Source organism: Eumetopias jubatus, unplaced genomic scaffold (assembly GCF_037043125.1).
Source record: "Eumetopias jubatus isolate StellerSeaLion01/CBP00866 unplaced genomic scaffold, mEumJub1_p1.0 scaffold_16, whole genome shotgun sequence".
NCBI lineage: Eukaryota > Metazoa > Chordata > Mammalia > Carnivora > Otariidae > Eumetopias > Eumetopias jubatus.
This window is the reverse complement of record NW_028274822.1, coordinates 37661384-37686456: the sequence shown is the minus strand read 5'-3', so window position 1 is coordinate 37686456 and position 25073 is coordinate 37661384. Positions and strand designations below refer to the sequence as shown.

General features: G+C 43.5%; 2 protein-coding genes across 7 annotated transcripts in view; one reads left to right on the top strand and one right to left on the bottom strand.

Annotated features, from left to right (window-relative positions):
* Positions 1–2093: 2093 nt before the first annotated feature.
* Positions 2094–24638, bottom strand: ZSCAN30 (zinc finger and SCAN domain containing 30). 3 transcript variants are annotated; one of them, XM_028098217.2, is made up of 5 exons: positions 24508–24638; positions 22127–22287; positions 9249–9748; positions 8834–8966; positions 2094–6142 (listed from the first exon to the last, which is right to left on the bottom strand). In XM_028098217.2, exons 3-5 carry the CDS (start codon positions 9654–9656, stop codon positions 5211–5213), a joined length of 1473 nt encoding a protein of 490 aa, XP_027954018.1. In that variant the 5' UTR covers positions 9657–9748; positions 22127–22287; positions 24508–24638; the 3' UTR covers positions 2094–5210. The 3 variants fall into 3 exon arrangements, with proteins under 3 accessions (XP_027954018.1, XP_027954017.1, XP_087875576.1); XM_028098216.2 differs by lacking the exons at positions 22127–22287; positions 24508–24638 and adding exons at positions 14629–14738; positions 15906–15938; XM_088019450.1 differs by lacking the exons at positions 22127–22287; positions 24508–24638 and adding an exon at positions 14629–15951.
* The window catches only part of LOC114205005 (uncharacterized), a 24356-nt gene continuing 13586 nt past the window's right edge, over positions 14304–25073 (top strand). The window contains exon 1 of one of the 4 annotated variants that reach the window (XM_088019448.1): positions 14304–14435. The gene's annotated coding sequence lies outside the window, so the exon portion shown is untranslated. The other 3 variants (XM_028098214.2, XM_028098213.2, XM_028098212.2) reach the window with 3 other exon arrangements.

The window sequence follows — 25073 nt, the reverse complement described above, 5'->3', positions numbered from 1 at the left end:
AGAAAGGGGTAGGATAACAAAGTAACATGGTAAGAGCTATTCATATTCAGCTCTTCTATTTCCCAAGATAAAGACTCAAACTAAAAAGGGTAGGACAGTTGTTAAGTAGGAATTGATAACAACATATATTACAAAAGGGGAGATTCTTTATAGAGCGTTCTTAACATAACCATAAGAAACATACTAAATACTTTGCTGAGGGCTTTGTATATATTTGTTGTTTCTCTGACAGCGCATATTTTGCAGATGAGGAAATGAAGGCTTAGGATCATGGCTTAGTCAATATCATATAGCTAAAAAGTGGTCAGGCCAGACTTTGAACCCAGGCAGTAGGAAAACAAAACCCTTCTATGGAGCCACTTCTCGATAGTATCTCCCCGTGAAAAAGTCCCAGTAGAAAAAATTGTACTCAAGTAAGCAAATCACAAAAGAACAAATGCCAATGGGTGACAGATGGTCAGCCTTGCTAGAATTAAAAATGTGTATTAAAGCGAGAGTTGAGACAGCACTTTTTTTCCCCCTCATAAAACGAAGATTCAGGGAAGTTGGGACTCCAATGCTGCTGGTGAGCTGTGAATAGATAGGATCTCTGGCAATCAATACCAGAAGCCTTAAGCATTGCCTTTTGACTTTAAAATTCTACCTGAAAATGTATGCTTCAGAAAACATCATGAATGTATACAAAGTCTTAAAATGCTGTTAAAAAAGTGATGTTGATAGATGTCAAAAGAAATGACAGCATATCTTAAGTAAAAATAGAACATGTACAATATGACGCCATGTAAAAATATATTTATGCATTAAAAATCCTGGAAATAATGTAATCTCAGTGCTACACTGGCTATTTCTGGGTGATAAAATTGTAGGTGATTTAATTTTTTCTTGTAATTTTTCTTTTTTTTTCCTGAGACCAATTGCAAGTTTTTTTTCTTTTTTATTGTTATGTTAATCACCATACATTACATCATTAGTTTTTGATGTAGTGTTCCATGATTCATTGTTTGTGCATAACACCCAGTGCTCCATGCAGAACGTGCCCTCTTTAATACCCATCACCAGGCTAACCCATCCCCCCAACCCCCTCCCCTCTAGAACCCTCAGTTTGTTTTTCAGAGTCCATCGTCTCATGGTTCATCTCCCCCTCCGACTTACTCCCCTTCATTCTTCCCCTCCTGCTATCTTCCTCTTTTTTTTTTCCCTAACATATGTTGCATTATTTGTTTCAGAAGTACAGATCTGTGATTCAACAGTCCTACACAATTCACAGCGCTCACCATAGCACATACCCTACCCAATGTCTATCACCCAGCCACCCCATCCCTCCCACCCCCCACCACTCCAGCAACCCTCAGTTTGTTTCCTGAGATTAAGAATTCCTCATATCAGTGAGGTCATATGATACATGTCTTTCTCTGATTGACTTATTTCACTCAGCATAACACCCTCCAGTTCCATCCACGCTGTTGCAAATGGCAAGATCTCATTCCTTTTGATGGCTACAGACACATGAAAAAGTGCTCAACATCACTCGGCATCAGGGAAATCCAAACCAAAACCTCAATGAGATACCACCTCACACCAGTCAGAATGGCTAAAATTAAGTCAGGAAACGACAGATGTTGGAGGGGTTGCGGAGAAAGGGGAACTCTCCTACACTGTTGGTGGGAGTGCAAGCTGTGCAACCCCTCTGGAAAACAGTATGGAGGTTCCTCAAAAAGTTGAAAATAGAGCTACCATACGATCCAGCAATTGCACTACTGGGTATTCACCCCAAAGATACAAATGTAGGGATCCGAAGGGGTACGTGCACCCCAATGTTTATAGCAGCAATGTCCACAATAGCCAAACTGTGGAAAGAGCCAAGATGTCCATCAACAGATGAATGGATAAAGAAGATGTGGTATATATACACAATGGAATATTATGCAGCCATCTTGTGATTTTTCTGTCTTCCAAACTTTCCTACAATAAATACTTGTAACAGAGGAAAAAAGGTAAAAGGAGTGAGCGCCCAGGATAGTCAAGAAATACTAAGAAAAGCACATGCTTTCCGTAGCATCTCTGTCCCTCCCAAGTCCTAGGAAGTTATCTAACTTGTTAACTCTGACCCTCTGACCCATGCTTGTTAAGTGACAGTGGCAGACACAACCATCTCACACTAGTGTACAGAAAAGTCCTGCAAATTATCTCTGTGCAAATATAAGTTATTTGCATGATTTCTGTAGTTGAGGAAAGCAATAACCTTGAAGTACAGCCCTTTGTTCATCAGTGCTTTGTTCATCATGCTTTTCCATGAATTCTGCAGCCATAAGCAAGTCACCTTACAACTCCACCCTCAGTTTAAAGGAGCTGAAGTAGATGACATTTTATAGTTAAAGCTTCAACGTTCTTTGTGTTTATGAAAGAGCAGGCACCAATATAAGGTAGATGTCAGAGGTGATTTTATTTATTTATTTTTAAGATTTTACTTATTTGACAGACACAGCAAGAGAGGGAACACAAGCAGGGGGAGTGGGAGAGGGAGAAGCAGGCTCCCCGCTGAGCAGGGAGCCCGATGCGGGGCTCGATCCCAGGACCCTGGGATCATGACCTGAGCCGAAGGCAGACGCTTAACGACTGAGCCACCCAGGCGCCCTCAAAGGTGATTTTAAATAAGATGTGCAATTTAGGCAGGGTGCTTACTATCACTTTCCTACCTCTCGCTTTCTCCCTCCTCATTTCCTGCAATTAACTGTCCAGCTGGAGATTGGAAATTTAAGCAAATCTGACCTTGGTGTCTCCAAGCTCCCTTGTGAAATCCTTTGCTTCTCTTGCCCCATTAAGTGAATCCTCCAAGTAAGAGGGATTGCCAATTAGACTATTTCCCATGCAGAAGAAACTGACCTGGAGAGCATTTCTGCAAAGAAGGGTGAGCCCTGTGGGCAGACCCTGCTTTCTGATGGGTCAGAACCAGACATTGCTACTCAGTAACTATCATCTGCAGCTGTCTTGTTAACTGGTGCAAATGATCACAAATCTAAAGGGTCTTAGGGTTTTTCTGCACATGTTTCAATGAGGACCTGCTGAGAGAGGAGGGGAAGTCCATGGCAGTCTCAGGCTCTTGCTCCTGGGGGGTGGGGGGTGGGGGAGAAACACAATGTATATGTGTTTAAAGAGGCTATTCGTTCTCCTTCCCATGATTTCTCAGCCAGCTGCCCCTAGATTTTGGGACTTCACCTGGTGAACTGTAGCCCAAGGGACTAGCTATGTTTCCAGACACCTGAACCAGGAAATAAAAGCCAAGCACACCCACTCTCTGATTTCTTGCCACAATTCCCTCCCTCTTTCTCCCAGCACACCTCCACTTGTGTTACTAGGCTCCCTATTCCTGAACAAAGCATTTCAAAGCAAAACTTAAGATTCAAATTTTATTATAATACATCTTGTATTACATTCTAATACTAAACAGTTTAAGTATATACTCAAAGTATAAATGTTAAAATCAGTTACTACAAATGATTTACCAAACATGACTTTTACCAAAAAATACTAGGGTTGGGGAAAGAAAGAAAAAAATAATAGAACTGCAAAATATTAACAATGTTTTTGTGGGTGGTGGGATTGAGGGTGACTTCTACTTTCTCATTTTCTATATTACCAATATTTACAATTAATTCACAACCTGGAAAAAAAACCTATTAAATAAAATTAAAAACATGAAATCATCCGATTGTCACCTAGAGGAAAAGGCAACTTCATCCATTTGAAGGGTCTCTCCAGAATTCCAACTGACCTCACTCAATGAAAATCCTCCAACCTATGGATACAGAGACTGCCCCCCCCCACCGTCACACCCAACTTCACCTCCCCTATTACCCACAACAGCTTTGATCACCAGGTCTTCAAAAGAGACAGTATTCAGAAGGGAAATCAAACCTTCTCTTACATATGAATTGCCTTCAGCAATTAATGGTGGGTTAATTAAAACTGCCGAAATAAAAATTAGCAGAGAAGTAGAGTTTTGAGTAATCTAAGGGGGTAATTCAATAAGTATTCATTGCCTTTAAGTAGCTTAGTATCTTCGAGCCTGACGATAAGAGGAGGAGACAGGAAATGAGGAATAGTGGATCCTGGGAAGGCAGACCTCCCACTCCTGTGCTCCTGTCAGCTTCCCATTTCCTGAGCCCTAGGGTTATGGGACACCAACACTGTCCCTCTAGCCTCCAATACCTTTTCTTTCCTTTGTGTACCTACATGTCTTTTTCCATACGATGCACCAAAGTCTACCATCACACTAATTGTCCTGAGTCCCTCAAGGTCTCTTAAGTAACTCTGGATCTGGGATAGGCTATCCAACTCACTGATTATAAACAGGAAGTGAGGAACCAACACATGTCCTCGCTTCTGAACCAGAGTCTACATGAACAAATTCCTGCTGGAGGAGTCCTGATGAAGAGACATCTGTAGATCCTCTCTCCATGCCTTTGTATGTGCTATAACCTCTGTCTATAATGTTCTCTTCCCTCTTGCCTTGACTTGGCTTATACCCACCCTTTATCCCCCAAGAGATTTCATCACATCCAAGAAGCCTTTAGTGTCTTGTAGACCAGGTTAGATGGCCCTGCCACGTATTCTGACAGAATCCTAGATTATTCTACTTATCACACTTTACTGTAATTACCTGCTTAATAAGTATATATGTATCCCATTAGCCCTTAACTCTGGGAGGGCAATGGCTATGCCTGCCCCTGATGACTGTCACATAGCAGGTGCACAATAAACAGACCTCAATTGACCTCAGGAAGCTCAGGGCTGAGAAGAGAACTGGCAAGGGGGCAGAGTGAACTATAAACTGATCCAGAGCATAATTCAACATTTCACAACCTCATAATTGAACACTTCAGAGAACCAAGTGACTCTCAGCATATGCCTCCAACAGCCAAATGCATGCTGTTCTTGCTGGACAGAGATCCTTGCCATTGGAGGCACCACCTCTCAGTCCATCTTATAAGGAGTTCTTTCAGGATCTTTGCCCCAAACCTGGCTTTACTGTGAAAGTGCCCATTCAACACATCAACAACCATCTTTGTGTGGATCTCCTTGTACAGCAAGTACTGACTTAGACTGGAAGGACAGAAACTCTGCTCCTGGGAAACTTCCCACTTCGGTGGGAATCTCACCACCAAAGTAAATCCCTGGTATTACACAATTGTACAATCCTTACCCAAGAGTTAAACTCTGGTGTGAGTTCTCTGGTGCTGCATAAGGCCTGACCTGTGCCTAAATGTTTTCCTACATTCGCTACATTCATAAGGCTTCTCCCCAGTGTGGATTCTCTGGTGCTGTGTGAGGGCTGAGCTCTGATTGAAGGATTTTCCACATTCGTTACACTCATAAGGTTTTTCTCCAGTGTGAATTCTTTGATGTTCAATAAGGACAGAGCTTCTACCAAAAGCCTTACCACATTCAGTACACTCATAGCCTTTGTCTCCAGTGTGAATTTTCTTGTGCTGAATGAGGGCTGAGCTTCGGCTGAAGGCTTTCCCACATTCACCACATTCATAGGGTTTCTCTCCGGTGTGAATTCTCCGATGTCTAATGAGCTCTGAGCTGCCCCGGAAAGCTTTTCCACATTCACAACATTCATAGGGTTTTTCACCACTATGAATCCTCTGATGTCTAACAAGGTCCGAGCTCAAACTAAAAGCTTTGCCACACTCTTTACATGCATAAGGCCTCTCTCCAGTGTGAATTCTCTGATGTCTAATCAGCTTTGAGCTCTGGCAAAAGGCTTTCCCACAGTCCAAGCACTCGTAGACCTTTCTTCCCGCATGAACTCTCTGTCGTGTCAAGACATTTGAATTCACACTGAGAGTCCTTTCACTCTTGTTACATTCAAGGACACACTCTTCAGTGGAGATTTTCTTGTTGAAGGTTGCCAGACTAAGATGTCTTTCCTGGGAAGGGAGTGGACTCATTTTGCTCCTTGCAGCAGTTCCTTTTGGCTTCTCAAAGTTGTCCAGACCTCTGAAAGCTTCTTCAACTATCTGTCCTGAAGGAGTTTCCCCAGGGAGTCTTCCTGGGGATATCATGGCTGCTGATGCTACACATTCCATAATTTCTTGCTTTGTTGTTAATACTCTGTCAGCCGCCAGCTTGCCATCTAAAAATGTGAATAGAAATACTGGTGTCATTTGATCCCCATGTTGGAAGGAAGGAATCTATTATAACAGGAATTGAGAGTAACCCAAATGAAATAGATATTCACCTATTAGGAGGAAAACTCTTAAGAACTAGCTTCCTAATCTAGAATTTAGAGAAGTGGCCTGGGGTGGTGAGAGGTGGCACCCTCAGAGAGTAAGGGAGACGCAGCACTGGAGAGGAGAGATGGTGAGCAGGAAAAGACATCAGTTAGAGGAGATGGTGATAAATAGGAGGAGCAGTGAGAGACCAGGAAGCTAAGAGACAATCCTGGGTTAGAGGAGAAGATGCATTTTTTGATAATGAGGGAAAGGGAAAGAGATGATAGGGAGTGGTCAGGAGAAAGAAAGAGGTCTAAGAAACCTGAATAAGTGGTGCTCCTAGAAAAGAAGGAGAGCAGAATATATGACTAGGAAATGCTTTCAGGATTAGAATTGAGCAGAGTTACAGAAGCAGGAACTAGAATGCATTATGGCAACTGCAGGTTCTGGTAGGTTCTAAGTAGATAAACGATTATAAGCAAATAGAATAAGACACACAGAGCATAAGAAAAGGAGTATTGTGGTTTCCTGACTCATTTTGGGATCAGGTGGGAGTCTTATATGTTTACTATTTTATGTGCAAATGGTCAAAGGCAGATGGAAATGAGGCAGATGTGACCACCTGGAGCCAAACTTTGAACTCTCACAACCAGCCCCTCTAGTTTCTAGATTTTTAGTAACTCAGAAGGAGACTACGAGATGATGGCTGGGGAAACCTGAATTATTTTGAGGGGGTAAATCTGAAAAACTGTTCATTTACTTTCATCCTCCCAGAAGTCCTCTAAACTTGAATGCATTTTACAGATCAAGAAACGAAGGCTCAGAGAGGCAACATTACCTATGTAAGGCCATAGAATTCATAATTGGAAGAGCCAGGGTTCAGAGATGCTCAACATCAAGGCCTGAAGTTTTCCCCTAGGCCCCCTACCTGTTCAGGGACCTGTGTGGTCCAAAAACCTTTTTTTTTTTTTTTAAGATTTTATTTATTTATTTGACAGATAGAGAGACAGCATAAGCAGGCAGAGTGGCAGGCAGAGGGAGAGGGAGAAGCAGGCTCTCCGCTGAGCAGGGAGCCGGACGGGGGGCTCGATCCCAGGACCCTGGGATCATGACCTGAGCCGAAGGCAGCCGCTTAACCGACTGAGCCACCCAGGTGCCCCTGTCTAAAAAGCCTTTTAACTAGGGATGTGACTTTAATTCCACATTAACAAACATGCTTTTAGCCTTAATGTTATGTAGATGATGCTGCACCGCCTATCCAGATCTGCTTTATGAATATGGTGCCTCCTTCCCGCAGCTGCTCTGAGTGTTGGCTCCTAAAGCCACAGCTGCCCCCTCCTCTGGAGAGTTGCCCTGGCTGATGAGAACCATCTGGCCCAGGATGTTATTTACACCCTCACTGCCTCTCCCCCCGACTGCTTTAAGAAGGGCCAACTCAGCAGTGCCCGAGGGGGCGGGCAGGGATTAAGAGATTAGGCCAAGGCTAGGTTTTACCCAAGACCACATCATGGTTTGATCTCTTCCCTTCCTAACCTTGCTTCTCTCCTTTACAGATTTCTCCTGAAGAGCACGCCCTCCTTTAAATCACATGCACCCAAATCGCCATATCTCAGGCTCTTCTTCTGGTAAGATATACTGTTAGGCTAGTGAAGAACCTATGGGAAAATTAAAACCAAGGGTATAAGGTTGTAAAAATGACATGGTGACTCTTACAATCCTCGAAGGGTGGAACCCCCCAGGGATTTAAACCTCACAACCTAGGTGACAGATGTGAAATGTTCTACATTAATTCTTCAGAGGCAGGTCTAACCAAGACCCCTAAGGCTAAAGAGAAATGTGCACAATGAGATTTATCAGTTCACAACAGTAATGTACCACTGGGAGGGAACAAAAACATATGGATGACAACACGCAAAAGTTGTGAAATGAATCTATCGTATATTTTAAATTAATCAGATCCTCATTAGAGGTGGTTTTTTTTTTTGATCCCTGTACTTCAAATGAATGTGGAGAAACTGAAGATGTCCAGAGATATGTGCTAAGATGACCAGAGAGATGTGATGCAGATGGAATCAGAGGCAGTGAGATGCTTAGTCCAGGAAGATGTGGTACTCTCTTACAGATTTGTGTCTTCCTTGGGTGCTCTGCCTCAGCCCTAAAGATTCCCTGCATCTGTTATTCCTGTATTCTTTAGTGTTGTTTCTTTCTTTACCACTTCGTAATCAACTCTATTACAGTCAATAATTCTTAATATTGAACTTCCCTGTTCAAGATATTATGTAGTTTCTGTTACTGATACATTATTCATCTCCATCTTAGGCACTGCCTTGCCAGTGGACCACAATATTAAAACAACAACAGTATATTGGTCTTTGAATATTATGGGTATTAGAGAATTTTATTAAAGACCTTAATTCTTAATCCAAAGTTAGAAATTATATTTGAATTTCAGATTCTAGGCATAGCCAATAGAAGAATATTTCAAGGCAAGGAGGGGGCCTTTCCACTATGCTTAATGACAGCCACAAGTGACTGTCATTAAGAAAACGTGCTATGCCACAGCTGACAGCCCTACCATTGTACTGAACCCCGAATGGACTGCAACTCCTCACCTCTCTCGTGGGAAGTCTGGGACTCCTGAGTCTCACTCTTGCACTGATTCTCCAAGGGCTGGAGCTGTATACTCAGAGACTTCAGTGCTCCTATGGATGTCATTTCCTTCCAGATCATTCCATGAGCTGTGTCCTAGGAGTAATCAAGTACCAGCACTATGATTCTGAGGATACAGAAGAAAAAAAACCCCTAGAACAAAGGGGCAAGACAGCTAGAGCCAGAAACTCATTCAGATGATTAGATAGAAAACAACAGGCCTAAAAGCCCTAGTGCCTTGACCCCAGTGGACAAATAATAACCCAAAAGACAAAAATTTTATAACTCTCTGATAGCTGCGACGTCAAGGTCACTCACAATGGCTTCCCCATTAACTTATAATTGGTAAAACAAGCAAACACATCACCTACTTCTTACCTGTTTCCTTGGCTCATCAAGCTCTTTCTCCAGCTCTTCCAACAGAATCACGGCTTCCTCTCCGTTCTCGGGCTGGTGCTCTCGCAGCCAGGCCTGCAGCTCCTCAGGCAGGATGCTCAGAAACTGCTCCAGCACAAGCAGCTCCAGGATCTGCTCCTTGGAGTTCACCTCTGGCCTCAGCCACTGATGGCAAAGCTCTCGGAGCCGGCTCAGGGCCTCCCGGGGCCCCGTGGAATCAGAGCAGCCAAACCGCCTGAAACGCTGGCGGAAGGTCTCTGGGCTGCAGGGGTCTCCCTGAAGGCCAAGGTCCTGCCCCCAAACATAATTCTCTTCTTCAACCTTCACAATTACAAATCCTTCTTGTTCTTTTGGAGCATGGTAGGCCAGGCCTGCAGCTTTTCCTGACATTCTGGGCAGAAAATGCTGCCCAGTTGAGTCAGGGAAGGAATGAAGTCTGTGTCTAAGAGATTCCTTCTGAATTCTGATTCTTCAGGGGACTCCTGAGAGGGACAATGCTAATGTTACACAGGGGGAAAATGTGCTTAGAACAAAAAGGCAGGTTTTCAAAGACCAATTGCCAGAGACTGTAGCACTGTAAAGAAAAGTGACTAAAAGGGAGCTTCCATATAAGCAATACATTAATAGATGATTCAGGATTTTTTCAAGATAGGAAATAGAAAATTTAAGAATCACAAAAATCAATTCAATTTTTAGAAATAATATTAGGGTCAACATCAGGGATAATAAATAATGCTTCTGGATCATGGAAAGCAGGAAAGACACTGTAGTATATTATTACTTCTCAGAATAATAATCACATTTTAGTGAGTACCTACTAGATGCCAACAATAGCTGGATATTTATAATTTCCTTAATAATTCCAAAGGACAATCATAATTATACCTATTTCCAAATGAGGCTACTGAGATGTATAAGTTGACCAAAGATACACAGCCTGTAAGCAGCAGAACCAGACTCTGCAACAAGAGTATTGAGTTCTATAATGTCACGGGGTCTCCCTCAAAGGAATTTGCACTTAATAAACACCTACTATGAATGAAACCAGAGAGGGAGACAAACCATAGAAGACTCTTAATCTCAGGAAACAAACTGAGGGTTGCTGGAGTGGAGGGGGGTGGGAGGGATGGGGTAGCTGAGTGATGGACATTGGGGAGGGTATATGCTATGGTGAGCGCTGTGAATTGTGTAAGACTGTTGAATCACAGACCTGTACCCCTGAAACAAATAATACATTATATGTTAATTTAAAAAAACACCTACTATGGGCCGGGCACTTTACAAATACTATTTTATTGGGGCTTGACAATAATACTATGAGGTAAGTATTATCATCCCCATTTTACTGATGAGGAAACTGAGATTTTTAAAAGTTAATTTACCAGGGTGCCTGGGTGGCTCAGTCCTTAAGCATCTGCCTTTGGCTCAGGTCATGATCCCAGAGTCCTGGGATCGAGCCCCACATTGGACTCCCGGCTCCGCAGGAAGCCTGCTTCTCCCTCTCCCACTCCCCATGCTTGTGTTCCCTCTCTCGCTGTGACTCTGTCTGTCAAATAAATAAATAAAATGTTTAAAAAAAATAAAATAAATAAAGTTATTTTACCCATGGCCCCAACCTAGTAAATAGCAAACTCAAGACATGAACCTAGGGTTGCCCAATTCTAATGCACCTGTTTTTTATTACAGAATGGGTTAACCCAGGACCATCTTGGTTGATACTACATATTTTAAATGATGGTGAAAATGTTAGGAAAGTGTCATGGAGAATGGCCAGAGTGAATGTACAAAGAATTCTTGACTTTAAGTCACAGGTTCTAAGACAGTACCAAGAAAAGAGGAATGAATTCCTTCACCCATTATTTCAAAAAATACTCGAGCTATATGCTAGGCAGTTTACTGAACAGGATTCTCAGGATTAAAAGCTCTGTCCTCAAAGACTCCCTAGAATGGGAAAGTAAGAGGTAAACCGGCAAAGGCAGTGTGATAAACCCAAGGATAGAGGGACGGGCAAGGTAGCACAGAAAAGGACAACTAAGACCAGGGAGAGCTGCCTGCAGGGGGAGACCCGTCAGCAGAGTCTGATAAGAATGAGCCAGGTGAAGATGCCCAGTCAGGTCATTCAGGCAAAGACAACAGTGGGTAGATGTGGCCCACTGGGGGAGCTGCAGGTGGGTTAGGGAGGCCAGACTAGTGGTCGTCACCTCTGGCTCAGAATCAGCCATGGAGCATGGACCCCACAATAGACTTCCTGAGTCAGAATCTCTGTGGGGGAGACTTCAATAAGTGCCCCAAATGCTTCTGATATGAAGCCATGTTTAAAAACAAAACAAAATAAAACAAAAACGGGCCAGAGCCTGTGGCATAGTTCAGGAATAGTGAGAAAGGAGGCACCTACAGAGGGATAGTAGGCCAAGGGTCTGAAAGATTGTATTGCAGTTTGCATTTGAGCCACGGGAATGGCTGGACGGTCCGTCTGCCCACTCAGGAAGGGGTCTGTGGCAACCATTTGGGCGAGAAGGGCCTGAGCTATGGGAGCCAAAGATAAAGATGGGAGATTTGACAGGACTTAGGGGCACACTGGGTAAGGATTTGGAAGATGAGTTAAGGACAGGTTTTCGCCTAGTGCTGGTGACTTAAAGGATGGTGGAATCATTTCCTGAGTGATTTATGATAAAATTAGATCTATCTACAAAGCAGCATTTCCTGAACTGTGTTTTTGCCATACACACCTAAACACAGAGAAACTTGGGGATATTCTTCCTCTTAATTTTTTAGTATTTGAAAAATAATGAATAAATTTCTTTAGTTCTTATTTATGACAAATTGGCATTTAAGAAATCCCATAACAAAACATCTTCAGATCTATGCATTACTGTGTATATAGCATTTACCAAGCATCACATGGATCACATATCACATGGATATATGTGTGTTTTACTTAGTGATCACTGGTCTATGTCATGGATCTTGCCCTTTAATTTCAATGTTCGTGATACTAAATTTTTATTATAATATGCCTCACCAACTTATCTTCCATGGGTATGTGGCTGAAAGGAAGTCTTTCATCATAAAGCATTGTTTCTCTTCCTTCTTCCATCTTCTTCACAGGCCCACGCTCTTCTACATCAGAGTTCCATAGGTTAGCCCTTAAGTCTGGCACTGTCTTCACTGTCTTCCAGGCATCTCTACTCTGGACCCCTCATTTGAGCACCAGCCCTATTTACCCACTGTTCCTTATTCCCATAACGCCTCTTGAATTTCTCAAAAGGACCTCAGACAGCACATCCATGACCAATTGATGATTCCTCCCACTCCAATTCTGCTCCTCTCCCAGTGGTCCCTCTCAGGAAGGAGCAACATCCATCTGGCTGCACTTCTAGAAACCTGGAAGCATCCCTAACGCTTCTTTTCTGTATTTAATGCAAATTAAGTCCTACTGATTTTATTGCCTGTCTCCAGAATCTGCCCTTCCCCATCTCTGCCACCACTGTCTTCATCCCAGTAACCGCCCTGTCACACTATACATTAACAGTCTGCTCATACTGTAACCAGAGACCTTTTCAAATTGCAAATCTGACCCCGTTCCTCTGACCAGTTTTTTTTTTTTTAAGATTTTATTTATTTATTTGACAGAGAAAGACACAGTGAGAGAGGGAACACAAGCAAGGGGGATGCGGCAAAGGGAGAGGGAGAAGCAGGCTTTCCCGCTGAGCGGGGAGCCCGATGCGGGGCTCGATCCCAGGAGCCTGGGATCATGACCTGAGCCGAAGGCAGACGCTTAACGACTGAGCTACCCTGGCGCCCCCTCTGATCAGTTTTTATAAAGCAAATGCAGGGGGAAAAAAATCAGTCCTTAGCTAATCTCTTTGGTCGTACTTATCTCGTTTTACAGATGCCTGAGCTGTGCCCCAGCCTGAGTCAGACCCTTGGTTTCCTATTTGTAAAACATTCTGCAAGTGATTCTGATGTGCAGGCAGGGTTGGGTCGGTCAAGGAGTCGTAAGAGAATTATGTTCCTTTCTCTCAGAGCACTGCTCTCGTCAGTTTATATACTTTAGTGGGACTATTGGTTTAATACCTATCTTCTCCATGATTCAACTGTAAGTTACATCAACATTTTTGCTCACCATTTTCTATCACCCAATCCAATGCACAGCACAGAGTAGGTGCCATATATACATGAATGAATACCACTATAGTGCGGGGGGGGGACAGAGTTTCAGAGGCAGTGGTCAACACTATCAAATGCCTAATAAGGACTGAAAGATGTTTCCATGGCACTTCTCATACAGCAGAAAGATGACTTAGCTCACAGGAGGAACACCAGCTGTGGAGTCAAGTGCCCCAACAGTTTGAAATCATAGTGCAGCTTCTATCTTAATAGCTGTGTGACAGTAGTCACCAACCAAAGATTCCATTTCCTCTCCTAAAAATGGAGTTAATACTTTCATTGCACTGTTATTAAAGGAACTGGAAGTAGTAAGACATCCGGAGTAGTGCTTAGGGTGTTAAGCATATCTTTTTATCCTGGTGTTTTGACATCTGGGCCTTGCTTACACTGTAGGGACTGTCCTTCCCAGGGCTAGCAGATTCCTAGAGATAATAAACTCACCTGCAAGTGTGCTTTTCTTTTTTTTTAATTTTATTTACTTTTTGAGAGAGAGAGAGAGAATGACAGAGAGCATGAGAGAGGGGAGGGTCAGAGGGAGAAGCAGACTCCCCGCAGAGCAGGGAGCCTGATGCGGGACTCGATCCCGGAACTCCAGGATCATGACCTAAGCAGAAGGCAGTCGCTTAACCAACTGAGCCACCCGGGCGCCCCTGCAAGTGTGCTTTTCATATGCAAACCACCCAACCCAGAGCCCATACCGCACCACCTCCTGCCCTGGGCTTTTACATCCAGGGCCACCATTCCCCTGCCCTAATCACCCAGGGCCGGATGCCAGAAAATTAGGGACAAGCCAGAGAGCTTATCTATGCCTCCCAGAGCCCACTGAAACTATTTAAATTAGCCAATCCTAAACCTGTCGACCCTGCCTTCACCCAGTCCTTCCACAGAAACCACAATAAAGACTCCTACCCACTTTCCCCTCGCCTGGCCTCCTGACTGATCCTGTGATTTTGCCATGTGACCACGTGGGGCATGGCATGCCTCCTCCTCTTGGAAACTGTAAGTAACAAACTATTTTTTGAATGATCATCTCCTGATCTGTTGGCTTCACCATACCTAATAATAAAACTCATATTTTAAAACACTTGGCCCAGAAAAGGTTCTCAATGCATGGTAGATATGGCGCAAGGGAAAGGCAAATTCCACATCACAAGGCATGGGTTATAGAATAGGCTTTATTGGGGAAACTTACCAGCTAGGGGTCAGTAACATGAGCACAGGTCCTGTGATTCTTCCATTATCCCACAAAAGGGAATTCTGGAGAGAGGTGCTGCTGTTTCAGAGAAGAGCTCCGTCTACCTTCTTATAGCACAAATATGAGAAAGCAGCCTTGTCAGTGGGGGCCATAGGTCAACTGCTTGGGACCAGAATTGTGTTTGCAAGTGTCAGTGTTTACAGAGTTGTCTAGGGAACCCATGTGGGGGGGGCTGGAAGCACTAAGCTTAGATATGGCCCTTCCCTCTGGGAGGTGAGAGCCTGGTCCCAGCTAGCTCTTAGTCCAAGCAACCCAAGAACCTCCAGGGCACTTTTGGACAAAACTGCTTCCTGCAGTATAGCTGTTATTATAATGTGTCTGCATTGTTTGCTTACTTAATTGTAACAGAAAACTAGTTGAGCTTTTATTGTACAATTGAGCATGGTCTACCTGTTCATTTCATCTTTGCAGCACTTGATGGTCTAGGTTCTACTGTTTTACTGAACAGAAACTGGGAAGTTACATAATTTGTCTCAGGTCTCATGGTTTGGAAGTGACGTAGTCTGGACTGTTCTCAAACAAAATGGTCTGACTCCAGAGTCCATGCTCTTAGATATGTACTCTGCTGAAATGCCTTCCCCACCAAACCAATGGCCCTTTCGAGGAGATCCCGTGTTTTTCCACACATTTCTTTAACAATATTTACAAAATGCCTACTTTATGCAGGCACTGCGCTAGGCACTGAGCAAAGAGTTAGTGTCCCTGCCATTACATAACTTAAAAATTTAGTAGGGAGGCAGAGGTTAAATAGAAAGGACACATAATTACCTAACTTAGTCTTCATAAGAACTACAAAGGGGAAAGCAGAAAGGGCTATGAGGGTCGAACCTAGACTGGGAAGTCAAGACCAACAGCGGAGACCTGACTCAAGAGCGAGCTCGGGCCGCGTAAGAAGTGGGAGGAAAGACTGCCTCAATTCATCGCCGACTCCTCAGCCTGCGGCCTGGCACACAGGAGGCGCCCGGTAAGTGCTTGCGAAGTCAAAGGACGCTAGGGCGGTGGATGAGCAGGCAAACAGACAGACGCAGGAAGAAACGGACCGACTGCCGGACGGGCGGGCGGACGTAGGCGTCGAGGAGGGGCGGCCACCTGGTACAGCCGCAGGCGCTGCCTGTGGCAGGGACAGGCTAAGGCAAAGCGGCGGGGAGGGCTGAGGCCGGACGGGGGCGGTTTGGGAAGCACCCGGGGCCGCGCTGCCGGACCGCCTCACTCACCCTTCGCTCGGCCGGCTGCCGCACGGACTCCAGGAGGGAGCAGAACGGCCTCCGGCCGCGCGCGCCGGAAGTGCGGGCGGGCGCGTCCCTCTAGGAAGCCCGGAGGACTGCAGCTCTGTGGCCGGCGTGGGGCGCAGAGGCTTGGGAGGAGGGGTGCGAGGCGGGGGGGAGTGTGTGTCCGGGTGGGACCTGGTGGGGACAGCCCCGATTCAAAATGGTTGACAGGCGACGGAAAGAGGAAAAAAGAAATATATAGAGAGCGCGCGTCTGGTGTAAACCCAAGGAGATAAAAATAGAACCCTCCCTCTGTAAATTTGGGGAAGAGGAGGACATTCGTACATCACAAACAACGCTGTCTTCAGTGACAGTTCTAGAAGCTAACGGGAGGAGTGCGTGGAGGTTGAGGGGAAGGGCCCGGCGCAGGCTTGGCGAGGGTGCAAGGCGGAGGATCGACCCTGCCGTCGTGGGCAAGGGCATGGAGGGCCGAAACCAAGCGGGACAGACTCAGAGTAATTTTCTCTCGTAGAAGGTGCTACTCAAGCTGAGTCTTGCCCAACGACTAAAATGATGACTTAGAGGAGAGGCCTGAGGGACAGCACAGCAATGGGAAGTTCAGGGCATGCTGAGGAATTAGCCCAGCATCTTTGTTGGCTGGAACCTAGGCTGAGGGATGCGGTGGGGTCAGGTTTGGAGTTTCAAATGCCAGGCTCGGGAATTAGAAATGCCTTTAGTAATCAGTGCAGGCCATTTACATGTGACATGGCAAGAACTGTACTTCGGGGCGGTGTCCAACATACTGTGTAGAGTGGATTAAAGGGCAAAACAGATAAGGAAAAGAGGACAGACGTTTAGAAACGTGAACTTAGGAGGATTTGGTCGTATCTGAAAATATGATTGAAGATGGAGAAGGGCATGACATCACCAAGGGAGATCTTATGGAAAATAAACAGGAAATTATAAAATGCCAATGTTTAGGGGGTGGGAAGAGCAAGAACAGATAGAGAAGAGAAGCTTCTTGGAGGAGGAAAGCCCAGATGGTTCAAACATCATAAAAGTGAAGAGGGTATCAGGAGAGAGAAGAGGGGATCAGCAGATGGGGCAGAGAAACGGAGGAGGCAAGAGCTAAGGTGATGCTGGAATTAAGGGGAGGGGTAGACGAAGAGCTTGAGAGATGTTACCTGTGGAATGTACTTGCCACGGGTTAAGAAGTATAAGATAAGACACTTAAAACAGGTGATAATTCCTTCTGAGAAATGCGATCCTGCGAGAAGGAAAAAGAAAGAACACTTGGCTGGACTAGGCAACAGGATTGAAAGGTTTTTGTTTTTTTAAAGATACTAGACACCTAATTATATTTGTAGGAAAAAAAGGTAAAATGTGAGTAGGAAGAAAAACTGAAGATAGAAGGAAAGAGGAATACATAGCTGATGGGGAGAGAATGAGACCAGATAGGTAGGTGGAGTTGTCTCAGAAAATAAAATGAAGCATTATAATAAAAAATGGTGCATTTTGGTCTGTGTTTTGATGCTGTGAATGCAGAACAGCCAAATAGTATTGGTTAGCAATGCTGATTTTACAAGTAAATAAATGCACATACTATTTTTTGAATTTTCACAAACTGAACATACTCATGTTACTAGCACTCAGATGAAGAAGGAGAACATTATGCCTCTTCAGAAGTCCCCCTTGTGCTCTCTTCAAGTCACCACCCTCCTCTAGCCCTGAAAGATAGCCACTACACTGAACTTTGAACATGATAGGTTGGTCTTGCCTCTTTTTGTACTGTATATAAATGGAATTCAATATGTATTCCTTTAAGTCAGGCTGAATTCAACATTGTGAAATCTGTTCATACACTGTACATTTTCATTTCTTTTTTTTAAAGATTTTATTTATTCGACAGAGAGAGATAGTGAGAGCAGGAACACAAGCAGGGGGAGTGGGAGAGGGAGAAGCAGGCTTCCCGCGGAGCAGGGAGCCTGAGGTAGGGCTCGATCCCAGGACCCTGGGATCATGACCTGAGTTGAAGGCAGATGCTTTAACGACTGAGCCACCCAGGCGCCTCTACATTTTCATTTCTAATAATGTTACATTGTATGATTATACCAATATTCATTCATTCTATTATTGATAAACATTATTGACAGATATTTGAATCTCTAACCACATTGATTTATTTTTGGATATTAAACCAACTTACTAGGATAAATCCTATTGAGTCGTGGTATGTAATCCTTTTTTATATATCAAGTTAATTTTTAAAAATATTTTTTTTATTTATTGGAGATAGACCCTGTGCACAAGCAGGGGGGAGGGGCAAAGGGAGAAGGAGAAGCCGGCTTGCTCCCAGGACCCTGAGATCCTGACCTGAGCCAAAAGCAGACGCTTAACTGACTGAGCTACCCAGGAGCCCCTATATTAATGAAGTTATTTTGCTAATATTTTATTGAGGACTTTTGTGTCTATATTGTTAAGAGATACTGGTCTGTAGCTTTCTTTTCCTGTGATGTCTTTGTCTGCTTTTTTTTTTTTTTTAAGATTTTATTTATTCATTTGAGACAGAGAAATACAGAGAGAGAGAGAGAGAGAGCATGAGCAGGGGAGAGGCAGAGGGAGAAGGAGAAGCAGGCTCCCAGCTGAGCCAGGAGCCAGACGTGGGGCTCTATCTCAGGACTCTGGGATCATGACCTGAGTTGAAGGCAGACGCTCAACCAATGAGCCACCCAGGTGTTCTTGTCTGCTTTGGTATCAAAGTAATTACTGGCCCTTCTATTTTCTGGGAGAGATTGTGAAAGGCTGCTATTCTTTAACTGTTCAAAAGAATTTAGTAGTGAAGTCATCTGGGCCTGTGCTTTTGTTAGAAAATTTTTCATTACTAATTCAACTTCTTTACTTTTCATACCTTTATTCACATTTTCTATTTTTTTCAGTCCCTTTTTTTTTTAAAGATTGAATGTATGTATATATGTATTTATTTATTTATTTGTCAGGGATAGAGAGAGAGCACAAACAGGGGAAGCAGCAGGCAGAGGAAGAAGCAGGCTCCCCACTGAGCAAGGAGCCCAAGGCGGGACTCGATCCCAAGACCCTGGGATCATGACCTGAGCCAGAGGCAGACAGTTAACCAACTGAGCCACCCAGGCGTCCCTCAGTCACTTTTAGTAATTTGTATGTTTCAAGTAATTTGTCTATGACACTTATGTTGTATAATACGTTGCATGAAGTTATTCATAGTGTTCCTTATATTCTTTTAAATTATTATAGCGTTGGTAGTGATGTCCCCTCTTCTCTGCTTTTGTTAATCACTCTCTTTTTTTCTTGGTCAGCCTATTAAAGGTTTGTCGATTTTTGTTCATATTTTCAAAGAACAAAATTTTGGTTTCATTGCTATTTCTTTAGTGTTTACCTCTTTTCTATTTCATTCATCACTACTCTAATCATTATTACTCCTTTCCTTCTGCTTTTTTGTTGTTAAGTTTGCTGCCCATTTTCAGGCTTCTTAAGGTGGAAACTTAGGTTATTGATAAGAGATTTTCTTCTTAGATAGGCATTTTGAAGCTATAAAATTTCCTCTAAGCACTGCTTTGGTTGCATCTCATAAAATTGTGTATGTTGCATTTCATTTTCATTCAGTTTAAAATATTTTCTAATTTCCTTTGTGATTTCTTCTTTGAACCATAGGTTATTTAGATATGGGCTGTTTAACGTCCAAATATTTGTAGAGTTCCCAAATTATTACTCTGTGGCTCAATATGTTCCTTGGGCCAATGGAAGGTCCATCAGCCCCTCTCAGCTAAGGTGGCCCTGGTCTCCCAGCCCTTAAGTGGACCCGCCTACTGGGCGCCCCATTTCCTGCATGCAGAACCCTAGAAATCTGGCAAGCTTCCTTCATTTTGTCCTGTCTCTGTCCAATTCAGTCCAAGTTGGTAGTGTTTCTGGTGATATAACAACCATGTTGGTTGTCTGTGGATATCAAGGGGATCCACACAATTATATGCAGGGGTTCTTCTCAGATCCTTCCTGGATCACCCATTTCTACTTCTGGTTTCTGTTGAGATAGTTGGTTGGATGCATGAATCATACACCCAACCTCTTCACCAAAAGGTTGTCCAGCTACATTCATGGCCTTGTCTCCAGAGCAAGGATAGGCTGAAAATTTTTCCAAATTATCAAGTACTGATTCCTTTTCGCTTAATAGTGCCTTCCTCAATTTATCTCTTTCCTCCCATATTTTACTATAGTCAGCAAGGAAAAACCAGGCCACATTTTTCAAACTTTGCTTGGAAAGCTCCTCAGCTAAATGTCCAACTTCATCACTTACAAATTATTTTTCCACCCAATAGCAGAACATGATTCAGCCAATTTTCTGCTACTTTACAAGTATCGCCTTTTCTCCAGCTTCCAATGTTTTCCTCATTTCTGTCTGATACCTCACCAGTATATTTAATGCTCATTATTCCTAGCAAAATTCTGTTCATGACAATATATGTATTCTTTAAGATGACAGAGAAGGTTTCTACTGTCCTTTTCACTTCCTTCCAAGCCCTTGCCAGAGTCACCTTTAACATCCATATTTCTACCAACAATCTCTTCAAGGCAACCTAGGCATTTTCTATCATGAGCCTCAAAACCCTTCCAAATTCTAGTCATTACTCAACTCCAAAGCCACATCAGCATTTTTAGGTATTTTTAAAGCAGCACCTCACTTCTGGTACCACAGAGTGGCTTAATACAACAGAAATGTATTCTCTCACAGTTTGGAGGTTACAAATCCAAAATCAAGGTGCTGGCAGAACGGTGCTCTTTCTGAAGGCTCTGAGGTTCATGCCTGTCTCCTAACTTCCGGTAACTGCTGGCAATCTTTGGTGTTCTTTGCCTTGGAGATGCATCACTTTAATGACTGCCTCCACATTCATATGGTGTCCTCTCCTCTCTGTGAGTCTCCTTTGTGTCTGAATTGACCTCTTCTTATAAAGACACCAGTTGTTGGGTTAGGACCCACCTTAATCCAGCATGGTCTCATTTTAATTTGATTACATCTGCAAAGATCCTATTTCCAAATAAAGTCACATTCACAGGTACCACAGGTTAGAACTTGAACATATCTTTTAGGAGGAACACAATTCAACCCACAACAATGTGTTAAGTACAGACCAAGAGTTGTTTAAACTGCTATGACTTGGTTTTGAAGTTGAAGACTTTTCAAAATGATGCCAATGACCTCACTGACTGAAAATAAAAGAAATGATCTGATTTGAATTCAACTCTAGAGGTCTTGGAGAATTCTGGTGTTTGGGATACAAGCCTACTCATCTCTGTCAAAGTGAACCTTAGGAACTGATAGTATTGGCCATTATTTCACCTTCTGAGTCTCAGTTTTCAGCACTTGTTCTGTTTTGGGTTTTTTAGTTTTTTTTAAGATTTTATTTATTTATTTATTTGAGAGAGAGAAAGAATGAGCATGAGCTAGAGAGAGAGAGAGAGAACACAAGCGGGGAGGAGGGGCAGAGGGAGAGGCAGACTCCCTGCTGAGCAGATCCCAGGACTCCAGGATCATGACCTGAGCTGAAGGCAGCAGCTTAATGGACTGAGCCACCCAGGCGCCCCAGCACTTGTTCTATTTTTAAAAAGTCACAGTCAATTGGACATGCATATTAATATTTCAAAGATGTTGGATTGTCCATAATTTAGATGTACCATTCAAAATCAAACAGCAGCGGCCTATGTGTTAATATTTCTTTGATCAAAAAGGAATGTTAAATTTTTCATTTGGCTTCACAATTTGGATTTATTTGCCTTTTTTACCTGGACCTGGCGATTGATTTTTAGATTGAAATTCATTCTTTGTGAAGACTGATTATATAGTCTAACTATCAAGGGAAATTAATTTCTAATACAATATAATACATGATAAGCAATACAGGATAAGCAGTTGGTCTTTATGTCCAACTTTCTAAGGAAGAGGTCTGTAGTTTTTATCATATTCTCAAAGTAGTTGTATTACCCAAAAAAGATTAAGAACAACTGCTGTAGAATCTATGCCTAAATCAGACATATGTTAGTTTGGCCTAGTTTCCCCCAAGAGGAAATGGAATAGGAAATGGAAATCAGGTAGAATATTGGTGGGTGACCTATCAGTTTCATTCTTGAGACTCTCATATCATTTCCCATGCCTGTATTATCACTCCTGATCTCTCTGGAAACCTTTGAATTCCTTTTACCTTACTGAGAAGAACTTCTCCAGTGTCAGCTGGTGTGGACCACAGTTGGGTCTAGGGTTGTTTTGGTCGATTGATCAAACTGTTAGATTCCAAGCTGGCTTCTCAGCCTCAGAATGTAGTATCTTTGATAAGACTCCACAAAGCAACAAATCTAGCACAATCTGAAAAAAAGTTTGATTTCCTTGGTTAAATACTCAGAAAATCTATATTCACATCATCACTTCCAGGTAAAAAGTTAACAAAACCCTCACCTTTGTACGTAAGTATTAACCTTTGAATAAATTTCTCATTCTTTTTTACTGAACACCTGTTTAAAGTAGTATATCGGGGCACCTGGATGGCTCAGTCGGTTAAGCATCTGCCTTCGGCTCAGGTCATGATCCCAGGGTCCTGGGATCCAGCCCCGCATCAGGCTCCTTCAGCGGGGAGCCTGCTTCTCCCTCTCCCTCTGCCTGCTTGTTGTGCTCTCTCTCTCTCTATCTCTCTCTGTGTCAAATACATAAATAAAATCTTAAAAAAAAATAGAGTAGTATATGAACTATGGCATTCTCATACACTGCTGGTGGGAATGAGAAATGGTTCAGCCACTCTGACAGTGTAGCAGTTTCTCAAAATGTTAAACATACAACTACCATGAAAGAGAAAAAAGTACATGTCCGTATAAAGTCTTGGACAACAATGTTCACAGCAGCTTTATAATAGTAAAAAACTGGAAATAACCCAAATTCCCATCAACTCGTGAGTGGATAAACAAATTGTGATACATATATAGCTAATGGAATATTATTCAGCAAAAAAAGCAATGGACTACTGATATACAACAGTGATACAGATAAATCTCAAAATAATAATGCTCAGTGAAAGAAGTCTGACCAAAAAAAGAGTACATTCTGTATAATTCTATTTAAATATCTCTAAGACATGCAAACTAATCTATAGTTACACAAAGCAGAACAGTGGTTGGGAGCTGTGGGAAGAGAGGGAGGAGATTCAAAGGGTAGAAGAAAACTTCTGAGTTTGCGGATACGTTCATTATTTTGATTGTGGTGATGGTTTCACAACCATATACATATGACAAAACTTATCAAATTGTATACTCTAAATTATTGTATGTCTCTTAAATCACAGTGAAGCTGGGTTTTTTTGTTTTGTTTTGTTTTAAAGATTTTATTTTTATTTATTCATGAGAGACAGGAAGAGAGAGAGAGAGAGAGGCAGAGGGAGAAGCAGGCTCCGAAGGAGCAGGGAGCCCAATGCGGGACTCGATCAGGACCTGAGCCGAAGGCAGACGCTTAACCATCTGAACCACCCAGGCGCCAGAAGCTGTTTTGTTTTTGTTTTTGTTCTAAAGTATCTGCACTCCATTCCTGGGAGGCTGGACCCAAACGAGTTCTTTACAGGAACATCAGAGTCTCACTCCTACGTCCCTAAGATTTCATACATCAGAAGAGGGTCTTGGGCTGGGACAGAAAGCCCTCTACTTCTACCTCAACCATCATTTCAGCCAATCACCACTTTTTTAAACCTGTACCTCTTCCCAACATCTCATATGTCTCAATCATTCTCCTAACTCCCCCTGTACTTCCTAAGAAATTTCCAAGGACACAACAATAACCTTTCCTATTCCAATGTGCGTCCTGCTCCCCCAAATTTCAGGTCCTTCTTCTCATTCTGATCTTTTAGCCACATGAGGAATGTACTGGCAAGCAAACTGTTTAGTTTCTATTTTGTTTATTTCTGATCTTGTCTTTATTAATCTCATTACTTCTACTGGTTTTGAGTTTCGTTCGTTCTTTTTCTAGCTCCTTTAGGTGTAAGTTGGTTTATTTGAGATTCTTCTTGCTTCTTGAAGTGGGCCTGTATTGCTATAAATCTCCCTCTTAGAACAGCTTTTGCTGCATCCCAAAGATTTGGGGGCTGTTGTGTTTTCATTTTCATTTGTCTCCCTGTTGGTGTTTTGTTTTTTTTTAATTTCCTCTTAAGCAAGCTGTTTAGAAAGACCCCCTGCGGCCTTCCTTGATGGCAAAGTACATCAAAATCCAGCTTCCCAGCAACTCAGGAATTAATTGCTGAGGATTACTTATTTGTAGGGCAATGGTTCTCGAAGTGTGGTCCCAGAACCAACAGCAGCAGTACCTGTGAACCTGAGCTCCCACCCCAGACCTACTGAGTGGTAAACTCTAGGGGTGGGGCCCGGTAAAAAGTATTTTAACAAGGAGCCCAGGTGATTTGGAGGCACACCACTGTTCTGGGGGAAAAAAACAGAAAGGACAGGAAGAAAGTTAGAATGGAAGCACACCAGCGAACATGAAGAGGAGGGGGAGTGGGGATTTAAAGAGAGAGAGACAATAAAGAACTCATTACGTAGTCAGAAAACCTACCCTGCCCCAAAGAGCTTTCCCGAAAGATGTTTCGACATTCACGTCAAGAACCGGCAGATAGTGCAGCAAGGGACCTGTCGCTGGCTGACCAGGTCGCTCGCTACAGCTGGGATGGGTCAGCTACGCGAAGGTTCAGGGGTTAAATCGCCGCAACCCTCCCCCTAACCCGCCGCCGCCGCCGCCCCCTCGCGCCTGCGCCCGGGCGCCCCGCCCCCGCCCCCCCCTCCCCCGGCGCCATAGAGCTGAGCAATCCTCCCAGCTTCCTAGAGCGGACGCGGCGATGGCAGTTCCGCAGCTTGTGAGGCTCGACAGCGACCTGGAGGACACGTCGAGGTATGGGTGCTATCGAGTCACGGGAGCCCGGGGAACTAGGATGATCTCGCCTCCTGAGCTGCCTTGCGGCGCCGCCAGGAAACCCTGTGGGCTTTCTTGAGTCCATGGAGAGTCCCGGCCACCGGGGTCGCCCCCAGGCGCTGCTCCCGGGGAAGGTGGGTCCTTGGCCTAGCGCGCTTTGGGTACCGGTCAGCGCCTGCGCGGCCTTAGTTTCAGCGAATGAACATCAAAAA